The following is a 12,201-nucleotide window of genomic DNA, read 5'->3' on the forward strand; positions in this document are numbered from 1 at the left end:
CAAAACACTCAAGAAAGACTCTGCATGCTGAGAAAGAGTGACAAATATCAAACAGTTTTAATGTCTCAAGATACATTTATTATCAAAGATACATTGTTTTCTGCCAAATTATACAGATGATGTAGTGTATAAACATTACAATACCATCTTAAATTAGGCCCGGCACCCAGTCACCCTATCCTCCTGCCCACCTCCCTTTCCACTACCCCTTGTTCGTTTCCCAGAGTTAGGAGTCTCCCATGTTCTGTCTCCCTCACTGATATTTCCCACTCATACCCTCCAGTGCATTGTAGGTGATGTAGCAGCATCCCTAGCCTTGAGCTTCTAGGCACAAATGGTCTTCCTTTATGCCACCTTGTCATGGTCAAAATCAATGATACTTCCATACATTACCAAATGAAAATCAATCCCAGTTGATATCACTGGCTTACAGTGGTACATATATATATATAGTTTCATTTGAGAAATAACATGATATAAATTCCTCTGGTACTTTCTACATATAAATTTTAATTTTAAGTCACACTTGTTTACAAAGAATTCAGAGTATGATTTTATTTTACAGTGAACAAATGTTTATTGGCCACCAACTAAAATCAAGGCACTCTACAAGCTTTTTTAAAAAAGAAAACAATCAGATCATGAAGGAAATTCTAGTTTTATTTATTCAACTCATGTTTTCAGAATTTCATAAACACAAAGCTTGGTTTCTATTAAGGATGGCTTTTTTCAGGGCATCTTTTACATCTTTATTCCTGAGGCTGTAGATCAAGGGGTTCAACATGGGAATGATCACTGTGTAGAAGACTGAGGCCATTTTGTCTGTGTCTAGGGAATGGTTTGAGCTCGGCTGTAAGTACATAAAGATGAGGGTCCCATAGAAGATGGTGACTGCCAGCATGTGAGAGCCACATGTGGAGAAAGCCTTGCGCCTGCCCTCAGCTGAGCGCATCCTCAGGATGGCAGAAATAATGTACATATAGGAGACGAAGACAATCAGAACAGAGGAAATGAATGTGATCCCAGCACAGGCCAAGATCCACAGCTGTTTGGAGTGAGTGTCTGAACAGGTTAGCCTAAGGAGAGGCATGTCATCACAATAGAAATGATTGATGATATTGGAATGACAATAGGAGAGGCGAAAAGTGAGGATGGTATGAAATAGTGCCATAAGAAAGCTATAGCTGTAGGGAACAGCTACAAGCTGAATGCGGATTCCTGGGGACATTACAACCATGTAGAGGAGAGGGTTACAAATGGCCACGTATCGGTCATAGGCCATGGATGCCAGTAGCAAGCACTCAGATACCATGAAAGTGAGGAAACAGCCTAACTGAGCAGCACATGCATTGAAGGAGATAACATTTTGTTTGTACAAGAAATTGCCAAGCATTTTGGGTGTAATGACAGAAGCATAACAGAAATCAACAAAAGCTAGGTTGCTAAGAAAGAAGTACATCGGTGTGTTAGTAAGTCTTGAATCTGTTCTAATGACTAGGATCAAACCTAGATTGCCTACTACTGTCAAGAAGTAGATAGACAAGAAAACCACAAAGAAGGGCATCTTCAACTCCTTTCGATCTGTGAGGCCCATGAGAATAAACTCCTGTACGTGGGTACAATTTATCTGAGCCATATCTCTTAAAGGCATCTGCACAGGGAAGTAGAGAAAAGAGTTAAATTCAAGTTGTCATTCCTATAAGTAGTATTTTTATACTTTAATATCTTGTAAAGAGGTTTTGTTGCTAATATAAAGGTTGTTAGCATTTTGAGTTTCTGGGGATGAGATGGAGAACAGGAAGAGTTGTATGTGGAAACACCCTATTTCTCTTCTCTCAAATCCATTGTATATTTAAAGATGAGTCAGTGGAACAGTCCACATGGACTTGGTTTCTGTTCAAAGGTCTTGTGGATTAAGCTATTTAAAACTATAATGTGACTTATTAAAATGTTTAAGCTATTGTTTTTCTGGAAAAAACTTAACATTAGTAACATAAGGGAAGATAAATCTTCTGCAGTGACATCACCCTGACAGATCTGTCATTATATCTGTGCAGACATAAATCTGCATTGTCCCAATCCTGGCAAAAACGTTGTATTTTCTATTTTACTTTAATAATTTATCACTAAAAGTCCCTTCTAGGTTGCAGAATAATCTTCATAGTTATGTTTATGATTTATATACTGAAAATGGGTAAGTATGAAAGGTATAATGAGGTGTTTATTGGCCTCATTTGATCTCACTAAACCTTTATTGTAAAAACCATCTTATTATGCCCACCTTATAGATGAGGAAGAGGAAATTAAAACAGTTAACACCTGAAACAAAAGCAGACAGATGGTCTGAGTAGTTAGTTGGGTTTCATACCCATATTATTTTGACTCAGGAGTCCTTATCTCATTATTATTTTAAATTTTGCTTGCTATCATTGCATAAAGATAAACATCTTTATCTCTGTAGCATGACCAAAGAGAATGGACCCTCATAAATTTTATAATATATTATAAAATATATTCAATATAATCTATGTTGACATAATATAATGCATGTAATATATTACATATTACATGGTATTATATAATAAGTTATATATTATAAATTATAATATATTATAAATTGATACTTGCTTTCCAAGAGTTTTGGAAATTTAAGTCTCTTTATAGATCAATTATATTTAACTGGTTTACCTTTTATTAAGGAAATATAGAGTTGAATTATGTTTTATGTATTAATTTTCATTTTCTTGCTTTAAGATAGATCTCTATTTATTTTTCTTATTCATTTTACCTGAATTTCTTTTTTCTTTTTTTGAAGGACTTATAATTAATATGATTTATTACTTTGAAATAGAAAGTGTTATGTGTGTTGCCCATGGAGCTAACCAATTTAGATCTCTCTATGTATATATCCATATAATTCTGCTAATTTTTAATCACTAGATATTTAATCTTTAGTGGTCTATAAAAGGCAGATAATGACATTATCTAAATCAGAGGAATACAACAAATAGTTCTTGGCACTAGCGATTGACTTTAGTAATTGAATTATTGAGTACCTAAATAAAATTTATTGAAATTTATTTTAAGAAAGCATAAAAATTATAGAACCATATTCTTATTATTAATGTCAAAAGTCATCTCTCTTCATTTTATCTATCCCTTTTTTTATCTCTCTGTCTCTTTCTTTCCCACCCTTAATCCTGAGAAATGAAAACAAATTTTTTTTTATAACTCCAGAAATTACAATGGGAATAAATATGCAAATAAAATAAAATCTCATGTTTCTTCAAATTTTCTTCAGAATTTACAAATAGTTGTTTCATAGCTCTCACAACTATTCTTCAATAGACCCAAAACCACATTTTAGTTATTTTTTTGTTTGGTTTAGTCAGTATGTTTATTGGGAAACATTGTGTGTTAAGCAATAACTTTCAAGGAATATTTATTTACTTTAATTTTATCCTAAATAAGTTGTATCTTCCCTTCTGAAACTTTAATGTGGATGGAGTTTTAATATATAATTATAGCAACATGGAAATTGAGATAAAAACTTAGCAATTCATTCATTCCAAATATCGAATTCGCATATTAAAATGAAAATCGGGCATGCCCCGGTGGCTCAGCGGTTTAGCGCCGCCTACAGCCCCGGGTGTGATCCTGGAGACAGAGGATCGAGTCCCACGTCAGGCTCCCTGCATGGAGCCTGCTTCTCCCTCTGCCTTTGTCTCTCCGCCTGTTTCTTCTCTCTCTCTCTCTCTCTCTGTATTCTCATGAGTAAATAAATAAAATCTTTAAAAAAAATGAAAGCTAATTTGAAGCAAATTTGTTTTTAAAAAAAGGAGAAAGGAAAAACAAATAAAATAAACTTTTTATTTATTGATCTGCTCAGACCAAGACCCTTCTTTAGACTACATGTTTTCAGACTCAAACTTTTTGTCCCACAAACCACAGAAATAAATATTAGTTACATGATGGCATGGAGTATATAAATAGATCTAGAATAATACTCTCATTACCCAGCATTCACTCGTCTTTCACACTCTTTTCTGTTCTACAAGAATCTGTTCTAATTAGTCAAAATATTCCTGGTTAAGATTCTAAAAATTAAATCACAATCTAGTCCTAGTTACAACACAGTTTCAAAAAAGTTGCATTCTGACATAACAAACACGGGATCCCTGGGTGGCGCAGCGGTTTGGCGCCTGCCTTTGGCCCAGGGCGCGATCCTGGAGACCCCGGATCGAATCCCACGTCAGGCTCCCGGTGCATGGAGCCTGCTTCTCCCTCTGCCTATGTCTCTGCCTCTCTCTCTCTCTCTCTCTCTATGTGACTATCATAAATAAATAAAATTTAAAAAAAAAAAAAAAAAAAAAAAGAAACACCATCACCATTTTCACCAACCTCAGTAGATAAGCAACTTACCTACAGACCTAAGCAACATCTCCTACTCTGATCTATAAGTAAGACTGTACTCTCTTTTTCTCCTTCTCTTGAATATGTTCACTGCCACTACCTTATAAGCCTGTATTAATTCACTCATTCTCTCTTTCAATAATGTATGTTGAAAACCGTTGATTTCTAGGCACTGCTGTCTGAAGACAGAGCAGCCAAAGAATAGGAAGTAGAACAGACTGGAAAGATAGAAAAGCTTTATCCAAATTTCCTTTTTTTGGTCTCTTTTTTTTCTCAATTGCTTTCGCTCCACTTCCAAAATAAAAACTCTGACATTTGTACATACAAATCATTTTACTTTGTATTAAAAACAAAATGTGGATAATTATATTTAAAACTATATGCAACTTTTTACAGTCTCATCTCTGAATCTTTTATTTTATTTATTTTATTTATTTTTAATTTATTTATTCATGACAGACAGAAAGAGAGGCAGAGACACAGGCAGAGGGAGAAGAAGGCTCCATGCAAGGAGCTGGATGTGGGACTTGATCCCATGACTCGGGATCCCGCCCTGGGCCGAGGGAGATGCTCAACTGCTGAGCCACCCAGGTGTCCCTCTGAATATTTTTATAATCCCAATTCTATTCAATACTCTCTACCATGAATGGATATCCATTGGTCCAGTTAATAGAACTGATCTCCACTTGTCAATACCAATATGCCCTTCCATGCTTCTCCATTTTGTTCGTGCTGTTTCTAGTAGTCTTCTCTACAAGCAAAATGGATGAAGGGAAATTCATTTATCATTAAAGCCTGTTGAAACAACATCTATTCACTGAAGAGCTACTTTCCATGTCAACATATTTCATTTTTTGCTATAGAATCACATTAGGCATAATTCACTTGTAGCTTTTGCCACATGTATAACAACTGTCTGTTTCCATACCTCTTCCCCTGCTGGGTGTTAGTTAGAAACTTACAGTTGAGCGCCTTGCTGGTTTTTTTTGTCATTTCCTGATGCAGTCCCTTCTAAATATTAGGTAATGAAAAATTAAATAGTAATGTTGGGTTAACTAATTTAAGATTAATATCATAATTATATTTGAATATCTCTTCCCCTTTTTCTTATAATCATTAATTTAGAAAACATTTCTAAGGCCACATTGGTGGCCTTTGTCCAATATGCTCCCTGCTAATCTTAAGTAAGGTCTCTAGTTATTGTAAATGCAGAAACACAGGTCTCACAGATTATAATCTGGTAAATCATGCCCTGATTTTTCCAAATTTCCTCAGACATTCTAAACTGGAATTTGTATTTTATTTGATCTAAAGATAAATTATATATGTGAAATAAAATATACATAAGAAATAAATATCTAATCTAAAACTAAATATGTATATGTAAAAATATATTTTTAAATCTAAAAAGAAATATATGAATATATATAACTAATGTAAAAAAAAGAGAAAGCACTGTTTACTTTTCTCTTACAAAATGTACTCCAAACTTTTTCTTATCTAGTCAATTGTATTATACTCTATTTAATTTTTAAAATTCTTGTCTTGAGCTACTATAGGGATAGTATTACATGTCAATATGTCAAAGTCCACCATTTTGAAATCTGCTCTCCTCACCTACCTGGGTAGTATGTGCTCCTATTTCTCTTCATTACAGCTCTGAATAGCAGCTGACTGCATGTATTTGTTAGTGTCTCTGTCCCAAAGGGTCTTATCGCAGAGCATGATGCAAATAAGATTATCAGAAAAATTACAGTCCGTGTTCAACTGGGATCTCTGTTTTTGAAGAACTGCATATGTATAGTTCTGCATTTAGTATAATGCTATTGCTCTATGGTTCTCCTAAATCTTAAAATATTATGATTAGTCAACTTTTGAAAAAAATATTTTGGTTATAGTAGATTATTAGGGTCAGTCTTTGAAATTGGCTTTTAAAGACAGGTATGAATTACCTTTTTAAAATTCTTATAACTTCCTATGAAATATTTATCTAATTCCTCGAAGGACTTACCCCTTAATACTATATGTACAAGGAATTTGGTAAAAGCGCTGGGCATTAGCTTGTATCCTGGTCATTCTGACCTAGATGATGTACAAGATATATATTGTCAATTCAATGTGTGGGGAAAGAAGCATGGATGTGAGTTTTATATACTGGTTATGAATTTAAAATGTTCCCCTTACTTTTCTTCTAATAAAAACTAACTATAATACTGGGCTACAATAGAATAAAGAAACGGATAAAATCTTTTTTTTTCATGATGTATAAACAGGACACTTTGAAGGAGAAAATATAGCAATGCTTTAAAATTACAACCTGCTTACATTGTGTAAATGATGACCAAACTAGGTAAAGATAAAGCTAGGGATCAAGCTAAGGAATTGTGTATGTTTGAATTGTATGTTCTATATATTAAATAATTCTTTTTTGAATATTTACTGTGTCTCTTCCCCTCCCCCCTGGATTGGGGAACACATCTGGCACTAATGGCTAGATATCCTGTCTCTGCTTGTGCCTTGTTATAAAATGCCAGGACTTGCAGTTTGGTATCGAAATGTCTGACCATTATGTATAGTGCAACACATAACACAAAAACAAACAAAATCCTTAGGAGTACCAGTATTGGTTCTGAAGAAGCCATTCAAACTTAAATTTAATTAAAAGGAAACTCTTACTAATAAATCAGAAATATTTAAAGAGTCCAGAAATTAAATTTGAAACCTCAACTCTTTTTCATGTTTTATCTTAAAATAACGTATCAGGTTAAATAATTAAAATTTTATAGAGGGCCATGGAAAACCAACACTATACTTTCTATGGGAGTTTATAAACTTTATTCAATGAAGCCTGTATATACTTCACATGATGGTCTTGTTGAATGTCATTTCAATGCTTTCTATTCAGACTTGTAGCAACCAGTATAAGCATCTATATATAACTCATGATTAGTTCCTCCTAAGCATACATTTCCCCCACTCATGTCTCATCACAAACATGATTTATAGAGCAGTGTCTATGAATACATGTGTAATAAAGATCATGCCCAGTGAGCAGAACTTGGCTGCTCAGACAAATAATTGTAGTACATTAAGGATTTCTGTCTTGTAACATTAGATCAATATATCAATATTTTAATATTGATTAACCGTGGTTGTGTACTAAAAGACTCTACATAATTTTGTTCTTTCCTATTATTTAATAGATCTTTAAGTTCCCATACCTAAGTTCAGGGTAATAAGAAGATTCCAAAGGACTATATGGACTCCTTGCTTATATATATATATATATATATATATATATATATATATATATATAATATGTATAGAGACATCTGCTCTAGCTGTCCATTCTAAAACTACGACCATTAGTCAAGAATTTTATAATAAACTAAAGAAAAGAAAAGACAAGACAATGCAAAGTATCAACTAATAGCTTTGTCACAATATTAGTGCAACTGATTAAAGAAAACATTTCTCTGGGATGCCTCATATTTCTTGTACCTAAATAGGGGATTTTAGAATTAATTTAACTAAGTTAGTAGGGAAATTAGTAGGGGATATTTTAAAAAGGATTTTTGGGAATAATTCTTTTTTTTAAAAAAAAGATTTTATTTTAATTATTCATAGAGACAGAGAGAGAGAGAGAGGCAGAGACACAGGCAGAGGGAGAAGCAGGCACCACACAGGGAGCATGACGTGGGACTCAATCCCAGGTCTCCAGGATCACACCCTGGGCTGCAGGCGGCACTAAACCGCTGAGCCACCAGGGCTGCCCGATTTTGGGGAATAATTCAATTGTAATGTTTTCATGTCTATGAATCTAATTTTGTAGTATTATATTTTTTTCTTATATCATAATTATTATGACTAAAAGTTTAGTGACTTCAAGGAACTCTTCAACATTGAAATTCATTTATAACTAAAGTGAAGATACCCATAAAATGTTAATTTGATTTTCCATATTCAGTCATATCTCCAAGATATTGGGACTTAGGTTCCAGACGACTGTAATAAAAAAAAGTTTCACAATAAAGCAAATCAACTGAATTTTTTTTTTTTGGTTTCCTAAGTCATATAAATGTTATGTTTACACTATACTGTAATCTACTAAGAGTGCAATAGTAGTATGTCTAAAAATATACATACCTTAATTTTTTAAATGACAACTTTATTGCTAAAATATGTTAACCGTCAACTGAGCTTTCAGATGGTCATTATCACTGATCACAGTTCACCATCAAAAAAGTTTAACAGATGAATATAGGGGAAGGGAAGGAAAAATAAAGTAAGCAAAAACAGAGAGGAAGGCAAAGAATAAGAGATTCAACTATAGGGAACAAACTGAGGGTTGCTGGAGGGATGTGGTAAATTGGTGATAGGCATTAAGAAGGGCACTGATGTAATGGGTACTGGGTGTTATATGCAAGTGATGAATTAGTGAATTCTACCGCTGAAACTAATACCACAATATATGTTAATTAACTAGAGTTTAAACAAAATCTTGAAAGGAAGGAAAGTTTGAAATATTGTGAGAATGACCAAAATGTGCCAGAGACACAAAATGAGCAAAAGCCGTTGGAAAAAGGGTGCTAATAGACTTGCTCAATGCAGGGTTGCCACAAACTTTCTAAAAACTGCAATATCTGCAAAATGTAATAAAGCAAAGTGCAGTGAATTGAGGTATTTTCTTATTTCTTCCAGTGTAGTTCTTTGATTATTTGTCAAGACTCATTCATAAGGCCAAATGTCAGAATCACCCATAGAGTTAATTAAAATATGGACTTATTGACCTTTATCTGGTGATGCTGAATAGGACTGAGATATAGTCTGGTTACCTCCATTCCCCAAAATTATACAACAGTTTTTGGTGTACACGCACTGATCAAGAACTATCAGAAGACATAACAAAAATACTTATAAAAACAATTAACATTTCCCTCTAATGACATAGGAATTCTCACAAGCATGATTCCTGGAATGTCTAATGATATCATAAGACAGTATATATATTACACACAATACAAAAGGCTGTTATTTAGAGTAAAGAGAAAGAGAAATCTTACAGAACCCAGTATATTTATGAATCAACATGAAAATATCAATGATTAAGAAAGAATTAGGGAGTTTTATTTTAAATATAATTTTCAGTTTAATTTTACTAACTTGGCTGTGAAGAGGATTTTAGCAATCCGTAATTACAGTTCCTCAAGATGTAGTGATCCACTATACCTCAACATAACCAGTCAGAAAGTGAAAAAGAAGCCCAAGGATAAGAAAGATCAACTTACTTCTCTCAGCCATATTTTATTGCTCTGTTCAAAGTTATTTAATTTTTTAACTTACACATCTTCCAACCAATGGAAATATTTCTTTCAAATTGAGTATCTATGAACAAAGTTAGTGAATAATGCTTGTTTCTGCATTAACCTTTATTTCCAAGAACTTCAGTTTACCTTTTAATTCAATGCTTCCCAAATTCTAGCTCCTTTTAATTCCTAGAATTACTTGTACACCTATAAGTTTGCTCCCTAATGTTTGCCTTCTCTGACATATGGTACCCTAACTTAACCATCTAAAATTACATTGATTTAAAAGATCAGCATGAGTTTTTCAGAAATCTCTGTAAGGCAGCCTTCACATCCTTATTCCGCAGGCTGTAGATCATGGGATTCAACATGGGGATCACCAGGGTATAAAATACAGAAGCAATTTTATCAGTATCCAATGAGTAGTTAGTTTGAGGCTGCAAATACATGAATAGTAGTGTTCCGTAGAAAACTGTGACTGCCATCATATGTGAAGCACATGTGGAAAAGGCTTTTTTCCTTCCTTCTGATGAATGCATCCTTAGAATGGACAAAACAATGTTGAAATAGGATACTAGAACTATAATCAAGGATAAAACCAAATTTGTAGCTGCAGATATAAATACTATTGTCTCTGGAAGGTAAGTATCTGAGCAGGACAATGTTAACAGAGGGACAATATCACAGAAAAAATGATTGATTACATTGGAAGAGCAATAAGACAGAGAAAATATACAAGATGAAACTACAAGTGCTGTGGAAAAACTGTAGAGGTATGTGAGGGACACCAAGAAAAGGCAAATCTGTGGAGATACCACCACCATGTAGAGCAGGGGGTTGCAAATGGCCACATAGCGGTCATAGGCCATCACAGCTAAGGTGAATACCTCAGCTACAATGAAAACCAAGAATCCTCCCAGTTGGGTGGCACATTCATAGTACAAAGTGGTTTTCTCTTTTACTAAAAAATTGAAGAGCATCTTAGGGGAAATGACAGTAGAATCGCCAAGATTGATGATAGCCAAGTGCCTGAGGAAGAAGTACATGGGCGTTTGAAGCTGCGAGTCAACACTGGTGAGGGTGATGATGCCCAGGTTCCCTGCCACCGTGAGCCCATAGATCACCAGGAAAACAAAGAAGAGTGGCATCTGGAGGTCTGGGCGGTCTGAGACTCCCACGAGAACAAACTCAGTGATCTGTGTGAAATTTCCAGGAGCCATCTAAGGGTTTGAATAGTCATCTGTTTGGAGAGGAAAAGAAGTGGTTACAAACTTTGAGGAATTATTTTCTGGGAAGGTCACTAGAAGGCATATTCTTTAGGTGAGATTTCCTGGAATCATGTATTAATCCAACTCAGTTATTAAAATCAAGGCATGAGGACTAGCAAATTAAACTTTGTGATCATTTGGAAGAGAGAAAAGGCAAGTATAGCAAAATAAATAGATGATCCAGCATCATGCATTATTTGAGGATTTACTTCCTCACAGTCTTATTAAAATCGTGAGAATCTTATTAGTTTGCAAAAATTTGAAGCCATGATTCAATATTCATATCATGTCTCTTGAGTGTGAGAAAAGCTTGAGGAATTATATGGCTCCAAATAATCCAATTGTCTGCTTGTGATTTCCTAACCTGGGACTTGTTGCTTTTTTTCTGAAGATTAGATGATTCTATTCTCTATCCTGCCCCATTTTCTTTATCCTATCTTTCTATAACTTTTATTTGATGGAAATTGAATTAATAATTTCTACCATTCATGTCTGTTACCTGCTTTTTCTCATTTTCCATTTTATTAACCCAGACAAAAATACATGGAGACATGTCTTTTATTTTTCAGATGACTAATTTTCTTTCCAGCTTTCAGAAAAATGAGATCTGTGAAATTTACAAACTTTTGTAAAACAACCCACTATGCCTTATTGGATACCACTTTCTTTATCTTCCCTATCATAACTTTTCCTTATTGTCCCACAAGTTACAAGATTCCTACTATTCTTTCTACTATGTCTATTTTTATTCTTTTTAAAAGATGTTATTCACTTATTCATGAAAGATATATATATGGAGAAGCAGGGACATAAGCATAGGGAGAAGCAGGCTCCCTGCAGGGAGCCCGAGGTGGTGGCCCTGGGATCAAGTCCTGAGCCAAAGGCAGATGCTCAATTGCTGAGCCACCCAGGCATCCCACTATGTTTATTTTTAAAAGCTACTTTAAATTTATAAAATTTGGGGGATCCCTGGGTGGCTCAGCAGTTTAGCGCCACCTTCAGCCCAGGGTGTGATCCTGGAGACCTGGGATCAAGTCCCACATCAGGCTCCCTGCATGGGGCCTGCTTCCCCCTCTGCCTGTCTCTGCCTCTCTCTCTCTCTATCTCTGTGTGTGTGTGTCTCTCATGAATAAATAAGTGGAATATTTTTAAAAATTATAAAATTTTATAACTATTTATTAAATGTTAATATATCTGGCCTTCATTTTTAGTTG

At 34.4% G+C, this 12,201-nt stretch overlaps 2 protein-coding genes across 2 annotated transcripts; both read right to left on the reverse strand.

Moving 5' to 3' along the window:
* Positions 1–688: 688 nt before the first annotated feature.
* LOC112663141 (olfactory receptor 1044-like) lies at positions 689–1,636 on the reverse strand. Its single transcript, XM_025451719.3, has one exon. The coding sequence runs from the start codon at positions 1,634–1,636 to the stop codon at positions 689–691; it is 948 nt and encodes a 315-aa protein (XP_025307504.1).
* An 8,373-nt stretch (positions 1,637–10,009) lies between these two features.
* Positions 10,010–10,939, reverse strand: LOC112663675 (olfactory receptor 8J3-like). Its single transcript, XM_025452749.1, has one exon. The coding sequence runs from the start codon at positions 10,937–10,939 to the stop codon at positions 10,010–10,012; it is 930 nt and encodes a 309-aa protein (XP_025308534.1).
* Between the last annotated feature and the right edge of the window lie 1,262 nt (positions 10,940–12,201).

Source organism: Canis lupus, chromosome 18 (genome assembly GCF_003254725.2).
Source record: "Canis lupus dingo isolate Sandy chromosome 18, ASM325472v2, whole genome shotgun sequence".
Lineage (NCBI taxonomy): Eukaryota > Metazoa > Chordata > Mammalia > Carnivora > Canidae > Canis > Canis lupus.

Bases quoted from the DNA above. Each gene is read 5' to 3' on its own strand.
- LOC112663141 (XM_025451719.3), bottom strand. From the start codon at position 1,636: ATGGCTCAGATAAATTGTACCCACGTACAGGAGTTTATTCTCATGGGC.
- LOC112663675 (XM_025452749.1), bottom strand. From the start codon at position 10,939: ATGGCTCCTGGAAATTTCACACAGATCACTGAGTTTGTTCTCGTGGGA.